The following is a 19,110-nucleotide window of genomic DNA, read 5'->3' as shown; positions in this document are numbered from 1 at the left end:
AAGTTCAGACCAAAAACAGAAGACCTGCTCGGCATGATGATAGAGGCGAACGGGCAACATATCATTGGAAGGTTCCAGACATTTTCACAGACGTTGGACGACTTAGCGGAAAACCAAAAGACCGTCGACTTACTGATCAGGAGCGCAGTCATTTGCAAACATATTTACTCACCAACTGCGAAGATGTTCTTCAATATGAAAGGATTTTCATGGCAGAAAAGCGGTTAGAATATAGATACGCCACAGAGGACGAACTAGAAGAAATGAAGCAGAGAGAATTTGGTGGATGGATGTTTACCTATGTGAGTGATGGTTTGGCCAGAGGTGAAACATTTGACGATTGGATACGCGAGATGGTCGTTGGACCAAACTTTGTTGTGAAGTCATATCCGAGATTTTGTACTCGAGGATATGCATTCACAACTCAGAAGAGGAGACGTTCGAGTACGACTTACGATGCTGGTGTTTGTTCTGCATCAGGAGATGATGTATACTACGGACACATAAATGAGATTTTGGAAATCAAGTATTTGGGCATGGTTGGATTGCGCTGTACTGTTTTCTATTGTGACTGGCACGACAACACTCCAGATCGAGGTGTGAGAACAGATGCATTTGGTGTTACATCAGTAAATTCAAGACGGAAGCTGCAATATTATGATCCTTTCATTCTTGCTTCTCAGGCCGATCAGGTTTGTTATATCAAGTACCCCCGGGTAAGGAACAGAGATGATCCATGGGTTACTGTTACAAGACTCAACCCGAGAGGCCGAGTTCAGGGAAGTTCTGAGCTGGAAGACCCACTACAACCAAGCACATCCGGCAACTTAAGTGCAGCAGAAGATTTAGGTGGAGTTGGCCTTGTAGTCGATTTAACTGACTTCGGAGAAGAAGCCGCCGTTCACGAAGAGGATGAACCAGTGATTGGAGAGTTTCACCAAGATCCAGATTCAGATTCATCTGGTGATGACGACTCGGAAGAAGACTAGCCTCGACCTTTTTTTTTTTTTTTTTTAAAGGAAAATTTCGAGGAAATTCCGAGGACAGATAGGTTTTCCTCGGAATTTCCTCGGAATAGATCTTCTCGATTGAAAACCCCAAGTTCCTCGGAATTCTGTCGGAAAATTCCGAGGAAATTCCGAGGAACTCTTTTTGTTTGTCGGAATTTCCTCGGAAAATACCGAGGAAATTCCGAGGAGATGGGGATTTGATTATAGATTCTTTTTCCTCGGAATCTCCTCGGTATATTCCGAGGAAATTCCGACGAACATAAGGATTTCCTCGGAATCTCCTCGGTATATTCCGAGGAAAATCCGAGGAACTGGGGGTTTTAAATCGAAAACAACGTTTTACGGATTGAATAACACGTATATAACCTTCATTAAGTGTCATAACCAGATTATGATGTTTGGAACTATGAACTTTGGTGTTTTATCCAATAACAAACACTTTTACGATTGCATGAACGAAAACCACACAACGTAAGAGAAACACTTATACACTTTAATAAACGGTAAAGGGAATACTTAGAATTATTTTTGAAATTGTGTTATTTCATGGTTTATGATCATCTATACAAAGAATCCTCAATGGTATGCATTATAATTGTATAAGAAATGAAATACGGCGAAAATAATCGATGTTTTAAAACCCCAAACCCTGGTTCCTCAGAATTTCCTCGGAGATTACCGAGGGTATTCCGAGGAAACTGGATTCGTCGGAATATTTTCATCTAACCGGGTAAACGAAGCCGCCAAATATTTCGGGAAAATTGAATCATAGAATTCCGAGGAAATTCCGACGGAAGTATAAAATATTTCCGAGGAAATTCCGACGGATATTTTCCGTCGGACGCCTCATAAGATTAGGGCGAGCCCGATCTTCTTCCCCATTTCTCTCTTTCTCTCCGCGCCGCTGCACATCTCCTCTCGCGATTCCGGCGATTTCCGGCGATTCCACCGTTCTCTCTCCCGTTTTTCCGGCGATTCTCCCCTAATCCTCCCCCATAATCATGTAAGAACCCTATCCCACTCTTTTAGGTTAGATTTGTATGGTTTTTAAGTAGATTTGATGATTTTGGAATGAGATTTATAGATTTTGTTAGGGTGAATGGTAGATTTGTGTAAAATGGAGTTTGATTATGTATTTCACTTGATTTGAATTTTTTTTTTAGTTTTTATCAATTTTGTGGTTATAAAAATCGAATTTGAAATTATATATATATATATTGAAAACGTTTTTTGTATATAAACTTTTTTAAGATTAAAAATCATTTATATAATATTTAAAAACATTTTTTTTGTATTTTATATGTAAAATATAAATTTATATATTTATTAAACATTTTTAAAATTTTTAAACTATTTTTTATTTATTAAAACTTTTTTTTGTAATTAAAAATGATTTATAAATTTATTAAACATTTTTAAAATCTATAAAACTTTTTTAAGATTAAAAATCATTTATATAATATTTAAAAACATTTTTTTTGTATTTTATATGTAAAATATAAATTTATATATTTATTAAACATTTTTAAAATTTTTAAAGTATTTTTTATTTATTAAAACTTTTTTTATTAATTATTAAACTATTTATATTTTTGTGATTAAAAACTATGTTTTTAAACTATTTTTAATTTAAACTGTTTTTTTTAATTAAAATTATTAGAACTAATTTTTAAATATGTTTTTTTTTAATTTACAGGTCTAATGATGATCAGATCCGGCCTCGCCAGCGTCGTAGCCGGGGTGGTATGGGGAGCCAGTCTCGGGGTTCTTCCAGCCATGTTCAGGATTCCGTTTCGCCCCACAGCTCATACCAAACATCTCCCTCTCCATTACTCGCTCCTGCTGCTCCCTCTCCCGCTGCTGCACCCGCTCCTGGTCCCGCTGCTGCACCGCTCCTGGTCCCGCTGCTGCACCTGGTCCTCTGGGAGTGATGAGGGTTGCGGAGTTGGTTCGACAGCCCGGTCGTGACCATCTTCCCTATCTCACTGAGTATCCACATGGACATGGTCAAACATGGTAATTTAAACTTTTATTTTTTAAACTATTTTTAATTTTTAAACTATTTTTTTATTAATAATTTATTTTTTTTGTTAGGTTCAACCGATCCGGGAACGGGATCAGCGCATGGATCAACCGTATGATGTACTCGGCCCTCGACAGCGGACATCCGACTTTCACTCACTTCCCTGTCGAGAAGCAGCATCTGTGGTTTCAGCAGTTTGCGGTAAGTATTCTAATTTTTAAATTATATTTTTTATATTATTAAAACTATTTTTTGTAATTATTAAACTATTTTCTATATTTATTAGACATTTTAAATATTATTAAAACTTATTTTTGTAATTATTAAACTAATTTATATATTTATTAGACATTTTAAATATTATTAAAACTTATTTTTGTAATTATTAAATTATTTTTTTAATTATTAAACTATTTTTTATTTATTAAAACGACGATTTTTGTAATTTTTAAACTATTATATTTTTGTGCTTAAAAACTATTTTTAAACTATTTCAGCAAGAATTCAACTGGAATGCCGATGATACGCTCTCTATCTATCACCATTTTGTCCATAAAGTTATGGACAACTATGGGAAGCAGATGTACGAGTGGAAGAAGAAGTGGGAAGTAAACAAGGTAGTTTTTAATTTATTAACAATTTTTAATTTATTAAACTATTTTTAAAATTATTAAACTTTTTTTTTTTAAATTAAAAGGTCCCAAAGTCGATGAACGGCACGGTCTGGAAGGAGTTGTGTGCGCATTGGGATAAAGAAGAGACGAAAGAAACTTCTTCCACCAACTCCAACAACCGCAGGAGCGACCGTAAAGGAAAGGGCATCTACAAGCATAACTTGGGTGCTCAATCTATTGCCACTCTGGCGGATCGCATGGTAAGCTCAACCGCTTTTTCTTCAATTATTTAAGTTTCAGAATTTTATTTTTTTTGCATTTTCAAATCTCTAATGTTTGTCTAATTTATTTTTTTTCAAGGCGGAAGAAAATGAAGGCCACCCAGTTGATGATCTCGCCCTTATGAAAAGGGCGTATACCAACAAGAAGACCGGCCAGATTGATGATGGTCTTGTGAGGGACGTGGTCGACCTGGTCCAGACTCAGGTGTATGACGAAGTGTCTCAGCTTCAAACCGATGATGACGATTCGACGGCCTCGACCAACTTGTCTCGGGTTCGAATCAACGAAATCGTTGAATCGGTAAGTTTTTTTTTTTAAAAGTTCAATTTAATTATTTCTTGATTTTTATTTTATCATCAATTTAAATTATCTTAACTTCGTTTTATTTATATTTCAGTCGGTTCCAAAGAAAAAGGGACGTTTGGTCGGTTTGGGTCGTCGCTCCCGGTCGGCTGCTCCTTCTTCTGCACCACATGCGTATGTTGATCCAGAAGTTCTTACGGCTCAGCTGAAGGACAAGGATGATCGGATATCTGCGTTGGAGGCTCAGATGGCAGCTCAACAGGCGGGCTATGAGACCCAGAAGAGGCTGAACGAGCAGATGATGGACATGATGAAGAGGATGTACCCGAACGAGACGTTCCCGAACATTCAAGACCCGTAGTTTTTTTTTTTCCAAAAACTCTGAATGTTTTATTTAAATTTGAATATTATCTACTATGTTTTATTTTATGTTTTATTCAATTTTAATTTTAAATTTTAAAAATTTTAATTTTTTTCCAAAAAAAAATAATTTTTAAAAAAAATAAATTTTTTAAAAAAATAATTTTTTTCAAAATTCCGAGGGAATGGAGGTCCTCGGATAATTCCGAGGAACTTTTATCCCTCGGTAAATTCCGACGAACATTAAGTTCCTCGGAATTGTCTGAGGGAAAGGATTCCTCGGAATTTTCCGAGAAACTCAATTCCCTCGGAAAATTCCGAGGGAAGAAAGTTCCTCGGAAATGTCCGAGGAACAAATGTTCCTCGGAATTTTCCGAGGAACAAATGTTCCTCGGAATTTTCCGAGGAACTTTCTTCCCTCGGAATTTTCCGATAAATATTCCGAGAAATATTTCGTCGAAACTTCCGAGGATTGGACCATCGGAATTCCTTCGGTATTTTCCGAGGAACCTTCCGACGAACATTGTGTCCTCGGAGTTTCCTCGGAATTTTGTTTCCTCGGAATTCCGTCGGAAAATTTCGACGGAATTCCGAGGAATTATGAATTTCCGAGGAGTTATTTCCGAGGAGTTATTTCCGAGGACTTTTTTCGTCGGTATGTCCTCGGAATAACGTTATTCCGACGACATACCGACGATTTTTTCCCTCAGTATCCCGATGTTTTCTTGTAGTGTATGATTTATGGTTTAGGATCTACGAATTAAGGTTTAGGAAATTTTAAAATAATATATAGGATATATTATGGTCTAGGATCTAAGATTTAAGGTTTAAGGTATAAATTTATAATAATAATATCTTTTAATATTTTAATATTTTAATTATATTTAATGTATTCTTCATTAAAAATAGCTTTGTTTTTTTTTCTTTTACCTAATGATGATATTTTGTGATGAAATATAATTTTATGTTTTTAAGAGAATATCCCAATCATATATTTATTGTACCATCATCTTTTTCATGACAGCGTAATTGTTTATATTTATTATAACTATTTTCTAATTTAATTTTGACATTAGCTTGGATTTTCTTTTAATATATTGTTCTCAGATGAATTCAACGTGGGGAATATAAATTATTTATCTATTTATTTGTTTTTGTATTTAGTGATATTTTTTATACTCTTAAAAATTGTTATTTTAAACATGTGGAAAAATAATAGTCTGTTTATTTATAAAATTTATAAGTTAGGTAGATTAATACATATAGTTACAATTCAATGATATACATGTTTGTTTGAATCTTTTATATGTTATTGTATTTGATTTTTATAATCAACAACATTAAAATGATGTTTTATATACGTGTCAACGCTCTTTTGAGAAAAGGGTTTGCATGTAACATGTTTATATATATCTTATGGTTTCAACATGTTTACATTTCCATTTGTATTGTTTCTTTACGATGAAGCCGTGTGTGATGTTGAGGATGATGGTGACCAAGGAGTCATATCCATAGGATAACTCCCCAACACCCGCAAGAACGACGTGAACTCCTGAACCTCCGAGAGCGCGTTCTGAGCACGCGTCTCCGCCATCGACGCCTCAAAGTCAACGTAAAACATATACTCGAAATGCTTCGCCGTCCCTACGTTCACATCATCAACAAGCCTGATGGGACGGTTGTGATTCGGCCTAGATTCAATCTTCGTCAAGCTGATGTCCCTAAACGCGAGAGCAGAAAGTACCTTGAACAGCACGCTAGTGCCTTTCTCATGCGCGAAGACGATGCTCGTTTTAAAAGGCCGATCAGTTCTCGGTACGATTGGATCACGCGCCAGCATAACAAAGCGCGTCACGTTACTCGCGTCATCTTGTATCCCGTCTTCCAAAATCTCCAGCCCGTAAATCTCGGCGGCGCGTGCGCTCGCTATCGCCGCCGTGTCGTGGAGATTGTTGGCGGCGATAAACTCAGCGGCTCCCGCGGTGTCGTCCACGGCCTCGCGGGAGACGTTGAGACCGAGCTTTGTGAGTGTGCGCTCGCACTGAGCGAGACCTTGAGGGTGTGAGATCACGCGCGTGAGGAGCTCCTTGCGTACGCCGGGAAGAGCTAAGAGACAGTGGTGGATAGGGAGATGGACTTCTCCGACGATGTGAAGACGGTGGCGGAGGAAAAGATCGTAGTTACGGTGGATAGAACCGCCGAGAGAGTTCTCAACCGGTAGAACCGCGCGATCAGCGGTCCAGCACTCTACCGCTTGAAACGCAACTTCAAACTGGTCGCAAGGGATAGCTTTGCAGTTAGGGTAAGCCTTACCTGCGGCTGCCTCGGAGTAAGCTCCGGGAACGCCTTGATACGCGACGCGTAGGTTAGATCCGTGCATGGGAGTCGGGGAGAGATCATTGACGGTAAGAGGCTTCTGATGATGTGAGACACGTGCAGTGCTGTTATGACAGTTCACATGATCAACTCCGACAGAAACTGGAGGCATTGGTAAGGTTTCGGACTGCTGTTGAGACACAACCTTGCTTGTAAGAATAGCAGATGAGCTCTGCCATTCCGAGCGACTAGTTTCGTACGTATCAGTTCCCTGCGAATTTTGTTCGGATGGATAAGATCGTGCCAACTGCGGTGCAGCTTTCATGTTTTGGCAATGGTGTCTGAAAATTTTGAAACTTCAAGACAAGGAAGGATATAGCAAAGTTGAGGAAGCAAGAAACAATGTCGCTTGAGTAGTTCGCTTGTTTGGTCAATTCTCTACCTAATGCTACCACCTCCACCAACTCCTCCATACTTGACTTGTGGCATTAGGTTTTTGTTATTTTATTGAGTTTATAAGCCATATGCTTCTGTCCAACTTTAATCAACAGAACTAACTCAATAACCAATTCTCTTTATATCTAACTGATTGAAGCTCTCTCTAATACATCCACAAATCTAGTTTGGGCCAAGCTTATAAACCAAGAGCCTGATGAAACTTAACCAAAACCGCATCAAATCAAACCCCTATGGGTCGTAATCGTTCTGATGATGTGTTCTTACGGTAACATTAATTTTGTTTGATACATTGAGACGAATGTGATTAATGGTTTCATGAGGAGATGACACAAACGAATAAAAGATTAATCATCCACACACAGAAAATAGATACGTTTGATTCATACAAAGCAAAAGTGCGATTAAATAAGATTGAAAGCATGTGATATGTAATGAAAAGATAGACTACAATAAGAAAATATAGGAAGAGTATCTATTGAGGAATATCGTACAATAATGAAGTGAAGCACACCAATTTTCTCTTCTAATACAAACAAATACAGTGAGAGAAACAGAAAATTCACGTGCTTCACAAAATTCCAAGAGATAATCACAGTGTGATTATCACACCCTTATTAAATAAGAAATATGATATAACATGCATTGTCCTACTTAAACACACCAAATACATAAAACCAATATCTCAAATTTTCAAGTATTAGATAGACACCGGGTTCTACATGTAGACGCATCGTAAATATATCCCAAGAAAAGAGATCTAAATTTTAAAATGTTGCTTCATTTTCTATGGTTTAAAATAGCTACATTTTTTTATACATCTAGTCTAAGTCTAACAAAGAATTTCTCCCTTTTCAAGATAGAAATTCTTTGGTAGACTTGAGATGTTTAATTTGTGGTGCATAGTTATGAAGCAACGTTGGAAAATTCAGATCTTACCGATAGATCTACGATTCCCACAGTCACCCGGTGTGTGTATCTAACATGGCTATCACTCTGTAGTGACACATTCCACATCCTCTTCAAACCCATCAAAAGAAAGAGACGGGTGAGGAGAATGTCCAAGTCCAAAGGACTTGATGTGGTCCTTAAGAGACCTCTTGTGCTTGAAATCTGATCCACATGTACAATACCAAAGCTTTCCACAGTTCTTCTCATGAGTCCTCCAATCTCCTTTGACAGCCAACGCTTTGCCACATTTACCACAAGAGAAATGCTTGGAGCCATGCTTACGTTTGTAATGTGTCTGAAGTGTACGGAAGTCCTTCAAGGGCTTGGCACGAGGATGGTTGATGTTGTTCTTGCATCCTTCAGCGCAGCAATAACATGGCAGCCTCAGGATAGCCGCAGGTTGAGTTGTACCCTTCAAAGAGTCAGCTCCTTTTCTGAACTCTGATCCATGTCCCCACATGTGCATCTGTGTTGTTTATATAAACTCATTAGAACCTAAGCAGTGATGTGGATCACTTCTTCACTTATGTTTATATATGTGAGAGAGGTTTGAGTATTTCGAATTCAATTGATATTCACCAATCTAGAAATATATTCTATGTATACAAGTTACATGAAGACCCATTCAAAATAGTTAAAGTGAGATAATTGAATTCTAAGTAAATTATAAATATAAACGAATGATGCTTAATTAGATGGCTTTTAATTAGATGATTATTAGGTTAAGTAATCGATAGCATGTATCCAGTAAAAGTAGAGTATGATCATTGTTTTGTTTTTTTTGATAAACTAGTATGATCATTGTTTGTCTTTATTTTCTCCCTTTTTTGGTTTGTTGCTAAATTACTTTACCAAATCCCACTCCGTGATTAATCTTTTGCTTTCTGGCTTTTCAGCAAAAAAGGCAAGACAAACAATGAAAAAAGTCAAAAGATTTTCGAAGATGTCTCAACTAATCCAGAAGTTATATACCCAACTATCCTTCTTTTTGTTGATTTGGGATTTGTATATCTACTACGAGGATTCACCAGCCGAGATTAATTACCGTAATAATTAAGCCATTAAATTTCAGAATCTTTTATCTTAAACTAAAAACTTTCCTTGCAAAATTATGCATGTTATGGTGTTTATTTCAGTACTCCTAACTCCTAAGTATGAAATCAAAGTTTAGTCTATTCTGTTATTTTAACTCAAAAATAGATATTATGTATTAGATCTTTTCTCCTAAGGAAATCTAACCCTAAATGAAATACATATGATTATTAGAATGGACAAAGGCAAAGGTAAAGTTGATATAGTGATAATATTTCCTTCTTTCTTAATATAAGTTATATAACATCTAGTGATAATGTATTGATTACATTATAAAGCAAGATTTCGACCCATAGAAGCACGCTTGTATGTGAATTAGTGGATATGTATGAAACTATATATTATAGAGATGATAAGAGAGAAGTCGTACCTGCATGTTATTGTACCTAGTGAAGGTTTTGCTGCAAATAGAGCAAGCAAATTGCATTGGACCGACATGAATCTGAGCCGGACTTGGTATCCAAAACCTCTTCCCACAGACTCCCATATCAGAATCAATCATCTCCTGTTGAAACTTCATCGTTCTCCTTTTCTTCATCATCACCACGCCATCTTCTGTCATCTCTCTCTTGATGGGTTTTTCCTGATGATGATCAGAAGTTGTATCAGAGTCATCCTCCTCCGAGTTACCACGGTGGTAGGTAGGCAATCCTATTCGGAGGGTAACTACATCATCATCCATCTCTTCTTTGATATCATCAGATGCTTGACTTTCATCTTCCATGAGCTTGTTCAGAAGAGGCAAGCATTGAATAGTGTTTGTGTTGAGTGGTTCTTGTGGTTGGTATAAGAATAGAGATCGTTCCAACTTCATCTGACTTTGGTGATATGATCTTGATACAACATCTTGTGTCTTCGTACGGAATAATACAGAAGGAGAAGAAGAATTTGAAGATGCTCTAAGCCATGCAAGGAAGCTTGAGGACTCAAAACCTAAGCCTTTCTCATCAAGATTCATCTCTCTCTCGCTCTCGACGAAAATGTGTTAGATTAGCAGTAAAGGTTATTTATTCAACCTTCCTGATGTGTATAGGTTCTTGTATTTTTTCTTCCTACCCAACACGTATAGGTAAACACGAGAATGTTCGCACGTGTCTACGTACGCGTTTACATAAGGGGAAGAGAGTGTAATTTTCTTCATATCAATGTGGTGGGTCTTACTTAATATAGTGAAAAGGAGAGACGCACAAGCACAAGGCTTTTTCAACGAAAGAGAATCCTAAGAAGACTCGTAGATATTCATTGAACCATTTTTGTTCTTCTTTAACCTCTTTTCCTTTCCCATTATTAATGACTATGTAACACCTTATACCAACAAATACGATATCATTTTTCATCATTCTATAGTCATAATTATCTTTCAAGTGCAAATAGACCGGCGAAGACAAAACTCATCATCATCATCATATCAAAACAACAATTTCAACATCATTTTAGCCGTCTTTTAAGGGACAAATGATAAAAGCACATTACTATAAAATCACGCGTTCGCTTTTATTGACGTTTGATGATTCAAGTAGCATATCACACGATGATGTAATATTATAATGCATGTGTTTGATTAATTCCCCTTTTCATACGCAAGAGTTTTCTAGGACTCAACTCCATTACTTAATTAACAGATGAAACTAACCTAACGGCGAAATACAGTTGGAACTAATTATTTCATTGCATACTACATCTGTTTCTTCAAGATCAGTGTTATTTTATTTTATCCTTTACAAAAATGTATTTTTAAATTTCAGTATCAATTGATACATATTTTAAACGTAATAATAATTATGAAATGCCTTGATTTTTATTGGTTAAATAGATGTAACTGTTAATAACATAAATACATTTCAATAGTTTTTTAGTTTGTATGAAAATGTCAATTACGAGAACCTTGAGATTTTAGTTAAGTTTATGTGAATGCTAAATAAATTAAATAATAAAAACATTTCCAACAAAAAAAAGATTTTTCAAGTATATATCAATTCCTTACTTCAACGACATATATTTCCATATAAAAGCGAGATGTTTTTTTATTTCCTTATAAGCACTATAAATTTGAATCTACCGTAACGCCCAATTCATTCCGAACACTTTTTCTATGATAAAGACGAAGCACAACAATCAAAAGACCTACTAATAGTATTTGGAAAGATTCAAGGTGGTGAAGGGTTTAGAAGTTTGAAAGATTTGGAAGAGAATGAGGTAGCTAGTGGAGTTTGACCTATAAGCAAAAGATTCTAGTATAAAATACATTGAAAAAGAAGAAAGGGAGGACGATGTTCACCGCATAAAATGTCAGTTTAGTCAATACCTGAAGGAATAAAATATAAGTAAAACAGTAATCATCAATTCGAAACGACAAGCTTATTCAATGTATCATATATGTGTCTATCATTCACGGGAAAATGTACGCATGCGACATGGTCCAAGTGTGGTATGAGTTTATCTTTTTGTGAGCCGCATTTCAATCGCTAATCAACCATTCAAATAAGACGGTTCACATGTGAGCACTGTAGAATTATATTTTGTATTTTGTGTCTCTCTTATGGTTATTAGGCCTACATCGAGCTTTCATTGTAATATTATCGTTTAAGCCTATTTAGCTTCTTTCATTGTAATAGTATTGATTGTACTTAGCTTCTTTCATAACAAACCATTGGACTATGATCAATTTAAAGAGTGGTAATTAATTATCCACCTTTCTCATCTTCTTCCTCCGCTTTTGCTTACATGATAGGGCCACAAAGAAGTGTCTAGCCCATCTAAGGCCCGATAGTCTCATGTATGGGTCTTATCAAGTGCTTTTTACGTTTGGATTTACCCCGCTAAGTACAACTTTTTTTTTTTGCTAAACGTTAAGTACAACATAAAAATATTTAGAGCGGTCGACCAGTGAAATTAACACAAAGAAACTCGACCATTTAGTCATACAGATTTCAATTTCAATTCAGAAATTGGAGAACTGGTTGCGGGATAAATGAACCATCTGCAGATCCGTCGCCGTTTGGCAAGATGTTTCATCGTTTATCAGCGTCCTATTCACATTAATTCTATCCAAAATTACATTACAAATTTATAAATATATAAGTAAAAATGAATTATATAAAAATGTGTCTTACTCTCGTGGTCGTGACAACCAAAGAGAGCTAAGAGCTCTGAGCCGTCCGTAATACTCCCCGATTACTAGAAAACACCGTGCAGCTTGACGAACGGTCAAGATCCGCCTCAGCTGGTGAACGGTTTGCTGCCTTAAGTTATCAGCCTTCATTTAGATTAACAATAGAAACTCAGTTATCAATTACAGATTATTTAATTAAACCTTTTAAAAACATAGCTGATTCTTTTTATAGGATCATAAAGAAGATTATAATGGCACACCTACTACTTTGGCGTGCAAATGCGTATTACTTTTGGTCCAAAAAACGATCTATTTATACAAGTATAATATAATAACAATTACTTACTATTTTTCATCCTTGTCCTTATTTCACACATTAGGATAGTGTGCATTTGTTAATATAGGACAAGATTGAAAATATGTACATTTGTTACTCTATGATACTTCCAGTGAAAACAATATATAATTCCATTTGATCCTAGTGTCTGAAAACAAGAAAAATATTTTATATGTTTTTTACCAAAAAAAACATTCAATATGTATTTTATTTTGTTCAAAACAAAAAAAAATTTGAAAGGGAGAATACTTTTAACATATTCTCTTTGTTTGCTTCAGCTAACTAGTATATAAAAACAAGTCGGTGAAAGAAATTTGGCTCTCGGAGAATAATTATAGTTAAGACCATAGAACATAGATTATTATATGAGAGAAGAAAAATAGCGGCAAGAAAATGGAATTGAGCATAATCTAGAAATAGACAATTCATGAACGCAACATTTGATCAAATTCTGGTTTAATAAGACATTTATTTTTTCTATATATATTAAAAGGCTTTAGTTAAACATCAGTACAAAAACGTAAACATTTTCTTACACTTTTAACTTTTTTTAAAATGTTCCGTAAAACAAATAAACATTGTTATGATTTAGAGTGCAAATATAGACACATATGAAAGTAAAATAAAGAAAAGGTTAGAAAATGGAACCTGGCGGATAAAGCCCTCGAGGTTAGAGACCTTGCCGAGAGCGACGGCCATCTGTTGCATACCATCGATGACTTGAGAGGCAGCGAGGGTATCGATGAGAGATTGCTGAAGTTGTTCGAGGCCTTGCGAGAGAGCCTCCTCTGCTTGTTGCGATGAGTGTTGTAGGCTATATATTCCCATCAGCTGTTGCTCCGTCAATAGATCCATTTGCGACACCAGTATCTTACAAAACCCCGGCCCTTTCTCTTTTAGTTTGACTTATAACTAATGATCAGTATATATACTTTCTCTAGTTTTTTTTTTGGAACACATATACTTTCTCTAGTTAAAATTTAGGGAAATTGCACCCAGTAACCACAAAAAAAACAAAATTCAATACCTAACTAAAAACACCCCCTCTCTCCTACTTTCTCTTCCTATCTCTCTCTACTCTCTCTCTAAAAATCTAATTTCCCTTTTTTTTTGGCTATTTAGCAAATAAGCCCTAAAATTTAACTATCACGTTTCTATCTTCCAGCAGTTTTTTGTTCTGCTAACTTACACGGAGAACAATACTAACTATACATTTCATGATCAGAGCCAAAATCAGGACGAAACATTCGATCTCCAAAATTTAAAAAATTATTATACATATAGATCGTATGACTTTCAAATTATCAAAATACCTTTTATTAAAAATAACGTAAAAATGTTTATCGCCCCTTAAATCTCAACCATGTCTTGCTTTATGAAATGATGACTAACCTTGATAAAGTCTGATGGACGGAAACCAGCCATCCAAATAAAACAGCGTTCGGCAGGGGACATCCATGTTCCGATGATGAGGTGAAAAACGTCGGCTTTCGCGGCCACTGCTTTCAATCTAAATACCTCATCGAAGTGAGCGATGTAACCGTCAACGATCAACCTTAAATCATTGTCAGATAAGTGAGCCTGCAGACCGGTCCGAATCTCCGACATATGCCGGTTCTCGTCCTCTAGCCATCTCCCATATTCCATGTCAAACATTGCAGCTCCTACGTACGTATGCACATTTCAACATTATGTTAATAAAATAATAAGTAACTAATAACATTATGTTCAAAAAAAAGTAACTAATAATATATATATATATATATAGTTGTTGGGTCCAACCCAGTATTTCAACAAAATAATACTGCAAATAGAGTTTTAGGTTTCGGTACCGGAAGTGATGTTAGGTCCAGGTGGACCACAGCCACCCATAAACATCCCCTATATCAAGAGAAGTCATATAAATTAATCAGCACAATAAGATTATAAGACTAAATAGTTTAATTTTTAAGTGACCCAACCTGAGAACGAGCTCGCTGTAGTTCTTGCTCTAACTGGGAAAGTTTTATCCTACTTGATTCTAGCTGCTGCACATAAGCCTGCTCGCAAACCACATATACATATGTTATTTACGTTTATCATAATATATGACCTATATTTATAAATATTAATCATTAATTTATCTCTAGATAAATCAAAGTTTCCTCCATGCATAGCAATTATATATACGTTCATAATTGAATGATAGAACACTGGTAAATGGTAGATATAGGAAATAAATGCTACTATATAATACATTTCACAGAACAGTGCGATTTACCAGTGTAATAGTAATAGCATTGTAAATACGTGTAACATATACTCTACTTTTTAACATTAAAACAATATTATTTGAAAATATTTTAGGAAATAGGATTTATAAATAGTTAAACTAATGATAATGATTTGACGTGAAAAGATAGGGATTGTAATGATAATAGTTACCTTTTTCCTAAGACGGCTTTTGCGAGCAGCTTCTCTATTTTGGGCCAAACGTCTCAATGTCTGAAATAATCCAATTTTAAGCACATTTTGAAACAGGAGGCTAACTAGCTAATTCGGGGGGAAATATGAACCCAAGATTTATGAAATGTCATTAAAAAGTATATATATGTCTCCTCGAGGGAGACGAGTAAATGCAATGAAATAATGATGATAAACGTTAAAGTACCTTAGCATCAAGAAGTTTGCCTGAAGTTGTAGCCTTCCTCTGCAATGTCAGAGAACAAAGATGAAAATAGAAACAAATTCAGTGGAAAAATAAAACACAGAAATGAATTGTGCAGGTTAAATTGAGTCATGTAATAAAAATTTATATATAGCTAAAAAGGAGCATATATTAGTTTATCAAATAATTTAGAAAAAGTTGCTAAAAAAAGAAATATTTAGAAAACATGTGTAAAATTTATATATAACTAGTTACATTATTATCATGATAGTAGATGTAAAAAGAAAATGAAAAGAGAGGATATTGTTTAATCCTACATAAAGGAAAATTAAATGAAAATAATACTGAGGAGTATTCTGCTTTATTTCATTTTGGGGTTTTTTAGAACAATTTGTCTTTTTCAACGGATTGAGAGGTAAAAAAATCTGAATCTCCTCTGATCCGTTTCCAGTTTGGGATCTGTGTATGGTTTTGGTTTTATTCTAAGATTTGATAGGACATATACAAATATAAAATGCATGTGCATGCATATTTACATAAAAGCATGCGTGTTACATGACTCCACATGCATATATCTCTTTCCAGAAATTAAAAAAAACTGATGTTGATAAGTACCTTATCCTCAGAAGCTTTTGGAGGAGCTAGAGTTCGAGAAGTAGAGGGAAGTCCAGATGCTGAGGTTGAGTTTGCCATGTTGTTGCTGTGATGATGCTGAAGCATGAGATGATGATTCTGTTTGCTACTCATCGGAGACTCCGGCAGTTGACTTTCTGCTTTGCCAGAAAAATTCGCCGATTCTGAATCGCTGCTCTCTCCTCCTGACTTTGAACTTTCCTGCAATACCAGTACATAATTCAACATGGACGTACTTATGATCGTATAGTAAATTCGATATAATAAAAAGTCAGAAAAGGGATGATTAATACTAAGGAGGATTTAACCTTAAGCGTATAAAAATTGACAAATGGGTGTTATTCAAATTGATTCTGGTTTATAAAGTCAGAAAAGGAACAAGTAAATAATTTAAATAATCGCTTTCAGTTTTGAGGGAAAACAGGCCAAAATGATATTCTGTAAGAGAGAAGAAGAAAGCTGAAAGATATTTAGAAGAGTGTAAAATGTAAACTTTTAAAGATGACAAGTATTTATTTTTATTTTGAAATGCCGAAAAGGGAGAAAAAACCAGAGGAAAGGGTCAAAGAAGAAGAAAGTGTACAGTAGGAAGACTTTTGTGAGTTCTGATTGGCCATGAAGGGAACATCTCCAGAGTCGTAGCTCCTCCTCCTGCAAATAAACCTGCAAATTTACCATCATTACATCTACATATGCTCATGATAATAAATGATTTTAATTATGTGCATGTGTGCGTTTGCTCTAACCTAGTTTAAAATTAAATCACATCATTTATCACGTGGATATATACTTAACATGAGTACATGACACACTTACCCAATCTAATTATGAATACTTGTCAGCATAAATTAGTAGTATATAGAAAGACATATTGTGTGTATTTCATATATGGCGGAGGTTAGAGAGTTGGTAAATGAATTTTATTTTATTTTATTCAAAAAGGAAAAACGAGAAAACAAATGAATAAACAAGTCACACCATATCAAGGCTCTCTTTTGCCTCCGTATTATTACCAAACACCAAAACCTATCTAAAGACTTGTTCAGACTCGCAACTTTGTCATTTTTCTTCCAAATTCATTTTTTTTTATTTTAGCTTAGAAAACTTCATCGGAGTTTGTTAAGGAACGCTCACGTCATGCAGGGATTGAGAGAGGGCTTACGTGGCTTAGCTTCGTGGCTACTAGAGTTAACACCTTGCAGAACCATTGCTTCTTCTAGCTCTCCGTAATCGAAGCAGGAGGATCCATCTTGGTTACTGTTTCATTTAATAATTCATTATTTAATCAATACTACAAAAAGAATATTCATGTGTTGTTACAACTAAAATTATACGAACTAACATTATTATTTTTGTGGTTAAATAGAACAGGAAGAACAAATAAATTAATACAACCCTACCTAGACGATCGTATATGATAAAATGTGTACACCAGAATTACAATTACTACACTTATAACCTATTTCGGATGTTTTAGCAAAAAAAAAAAACTAATTCGGATGTTATAATACAATATTTTCCGTTTACCCATTTTGATCTACGCTAACCATTTATTATTTTATAAATTACACTGTAGTCAAATAAAACCCTTAGAAAGGTCTGGAGCTAATTATAAGATTGAATATTATTAAGAAAAGATGAGTTAATTTTTTGTATATTAGTGTGAAGAAGAAAATAAAAGTTTTGTGATATATGAAAACAAAAGAGTCAGGGAAGATTTTGTTACATGAATCCAGGAGGTGGAGGATTGTTGCTGAGGCCATGAAGAAGTGAATAAGAAAGATGATGATTATCATTATGGTTTGTGGCTTCGCTGATTACTCTATGGTTATCCATCTCCCTGATTACTCTATGGTTATCCATCTCCCTGATTGATGATATCTTCCTCTTTCTTGATCTTCTCTTCTACTTATGTCTTCTTCTTAATTCTCTCTTGTCTGTAAAACATTAGTTGGTCTTGAAAAAGGGATGAAAGAAAGAACGAAAGGATATAAGATTCACTAATAGAAACTTTGAGTTAAGAACATCTCCAACCCATTGCTATTTTCACCTCTATAATAGCATTTAGAGGTGAAATTGCTCCAACCCACTTCTATTTCTTCCTCTATAATAGAGATCTCTATTTTTTCCTCTATTTATAGAGGAAGAAATAGCATTCCTCTATTTTTTACTCTATATTTTAGAGATTGCTATTTTAGGGGAATACATTGGAGCATATCTCACCTCTATTATAGAGTTCCCCTATTTTAGAAGTGAAAATAGCAAAATACATTGGAGATGGTCAAACTGAGAGAGTTAGATAAAAAAAAATTGAGAGAGATTGCAAGCGTTAATCTTGATCAACATGAAGTGAAAAAATTATTGGAATCTCCAAAATAAAAGCAAGTTGATGATGAACATGAAACTAAGATATTGTGTTTAATTTATTACCTTTCTGTGCAGTTTTTTTTTCTATTTGCTTTGGGGCTGTTTGAGAAGAAAGAGGAGAGTGAAAGTAGGATGCGAACTTTCTCTTCAAAATCTTTTTTTTTGCTGAACAGAAAAACAAAGAGGGTCCAATATTTTCTCTTTCAGAGACATATATACAAATTAGTAATTAATTAATTAATATTTGTATAGTCTATATAGTAGTATTATTACTCTTTCTGTCTCTCTCTACTTGTATGTGAAAAAAACCTTTGTGATTCACCGGTCTCTCCTTTTCACTACTTTTTTTCTATCTAGTTCCACGAAATCACTTTTTATAAAACTTTGGTAAACACAAATTTGTACTTACTAAACTTAAAGAACCAAACATATTATAAAAGATTAAAGAAATATCGACAATAATATTTCATGGTAAATCACTCGAAGATCTTGTCCTTCACAGACTTTGACTCCAGGCTATATATTTGTTTTGTGTGTGTAGCTACTTTTTCTGAATAATATTTGGGTTTGAAAATTTGTACAACCGAATTTGAAAAAAAAAAATCTT

The 19,110-nt window shown here is 34.9% G+C and overlaps 3 protein-coding genes across 6 annotated transcripts; all 3 read right to left on the bottom strand.

The window, feature by feature from the left end:
- Positions 1-5,448: 5,448 nt before the first annotated feature.
- LOC103843406 (arogenate dehydratase/prephenate dehydratase 6, chloroplastic-like) lies at positions 5,449-7,631 on the bottom strand. Its single transcript, XM_009120136.3, has one exon. It carries the CDS (start codon positions 7,231-7,233, stop codon positions 6,049-6,051), a length of 1,185 nt encoding a protein of 394 aa, XP_009118384.1. The 5' UTR covers positions 7,234-7,631; the 3' UTR covers positions 5,449-6,048.
- A 158-nt stretch (positions 7,632-7,789) lies between these two features.
- Positions 7,790-10,365, bottom strand: LOC103843405 (zinc finger protein WIP3). Its single transcript, XM_009120134.2, has 2 exons — positions 9,778-10,365; positions 7,790-8,781 (listed from the first exon to the last, which is right to left on the bottom strand). Exons 1-2 carry the CDS (start codon positions 10,363-10,365, stop codon positions 8,356-8,358), a joined length of 1,014 nt encoding a protein of 337 aa, XP_009118382.2. The 3' UTR covers positions 7,790-8,355.
- Positions 10,366-12,048: 1,683 nt separating this feature from the next.
- On the bottom strand, positions 12,049-18,838 carry LOC103843404 (transcription factor TGA9-like). Of its 4 annotated transcripts, none has more exons than XM_033279954.1 (13): positions 18,424-18,837; positions 17,863-18,163; positions 17,299-17,393; positions 16,720-16,799; positions 16,119-16,337; positions 15,507-15,545; positions 15,281-15,340; positions 14,818-14,895; positions 14,689-14,737; positions 14,249-14,520; positions 13,505-13,726; positions 12,521-12,663; positions 12,049-12,451 (listed from the first exon to the last, which is right to left on the bottom strand). In XM_033279954.1, exons 2-13 carry the CDS (start codon positions 17,997-17,999, stop codon positions 12,349-12,351), a joined length of 1,497 nt encoding a protein of 498 aa, XP_033135845.1. In that variant the 5' UTR covers positions 18,000-18,163; positions 18,424-18,837; the 3' UTR covers positions 12,049-12,348. The 4 variants fall into 4 exon arrangements, with proteins under 4 accessions (XP_033135845.1, XP_009118380.2, XP_033135848.1 ...); XM_009120132.3 differs by having other exon boundaries at positions 17,863-18,073; positions 18,567-18,837; XM_033279957.1 differs by having other exon boundaries at positions 12,049-12,436; positions 17,863-18,838.
- Between the last annotated feature and the right edge of the window lie 272 nt (positions 18,839-19,110).

This window comes from Brassica rapa, chromosome A09, assembly GCF_000309985.2.
Source record: "Brassica rapa cultivar Chiifu-401-42 chromosome A09, CAAS_Brap_v3.01, whole genome shotgun sequence".
In the NCBI taxonomy this organism is placed as follows: Eukaryota; Viridiplantae; Streptophyta; class Magnoliopsida; order Brassicales; family Brassicaceae; genus Brassica; species Brassica rapa.
This window is presented reverse-complemented; position numbering and strand designations above follow the sequence as displayed.

Bases quoted from the DNA above. Each gene is read 5' to 3' on its own strand.
- LOC103843406 (XM_009120136.3), bottom strand. From the start codon at position 7,233: ATGAAAGCTGCACCGCAGTTGGCACGATCTTATCCATCCGAACAAAAT.
- LOC103843405 (XM_009120134.2), bottom strand. From the start codon at position 10,365: ATGAATCTTGATGAGAAAGGCTTAGGTTTTGAGTCCTCAAGCTTCCTT. The intron at 8,782-9,777 runs GTACGACTTCTC...TAAACAACACAG, and splicing joins CTAGGTACAATAACATGCAG to ATGCACATGTGGGGACATGG.
- LOC103843404 (XM_033279954.1), bottom strand. From the start codon at position 17,999: ATGGATAACCATAGAGTAATCAGGGAGATGGATAACCATAGAGTAATC. The intron at 17,394-17,862 runs GTAACAAAATCT...TAAATGAAACAG, and splicing joins CCTCCACCTCCTGGATTCAT to TAACCAAGATGGATCCTCCT. The intron at 13,727-14,248 runs GTTAGTCATCAT...GGGTTTTGTAAG, and splicing joins GTCCATCAGACTTTATCAAG to ATACTGGTGTCGCAAATGGA.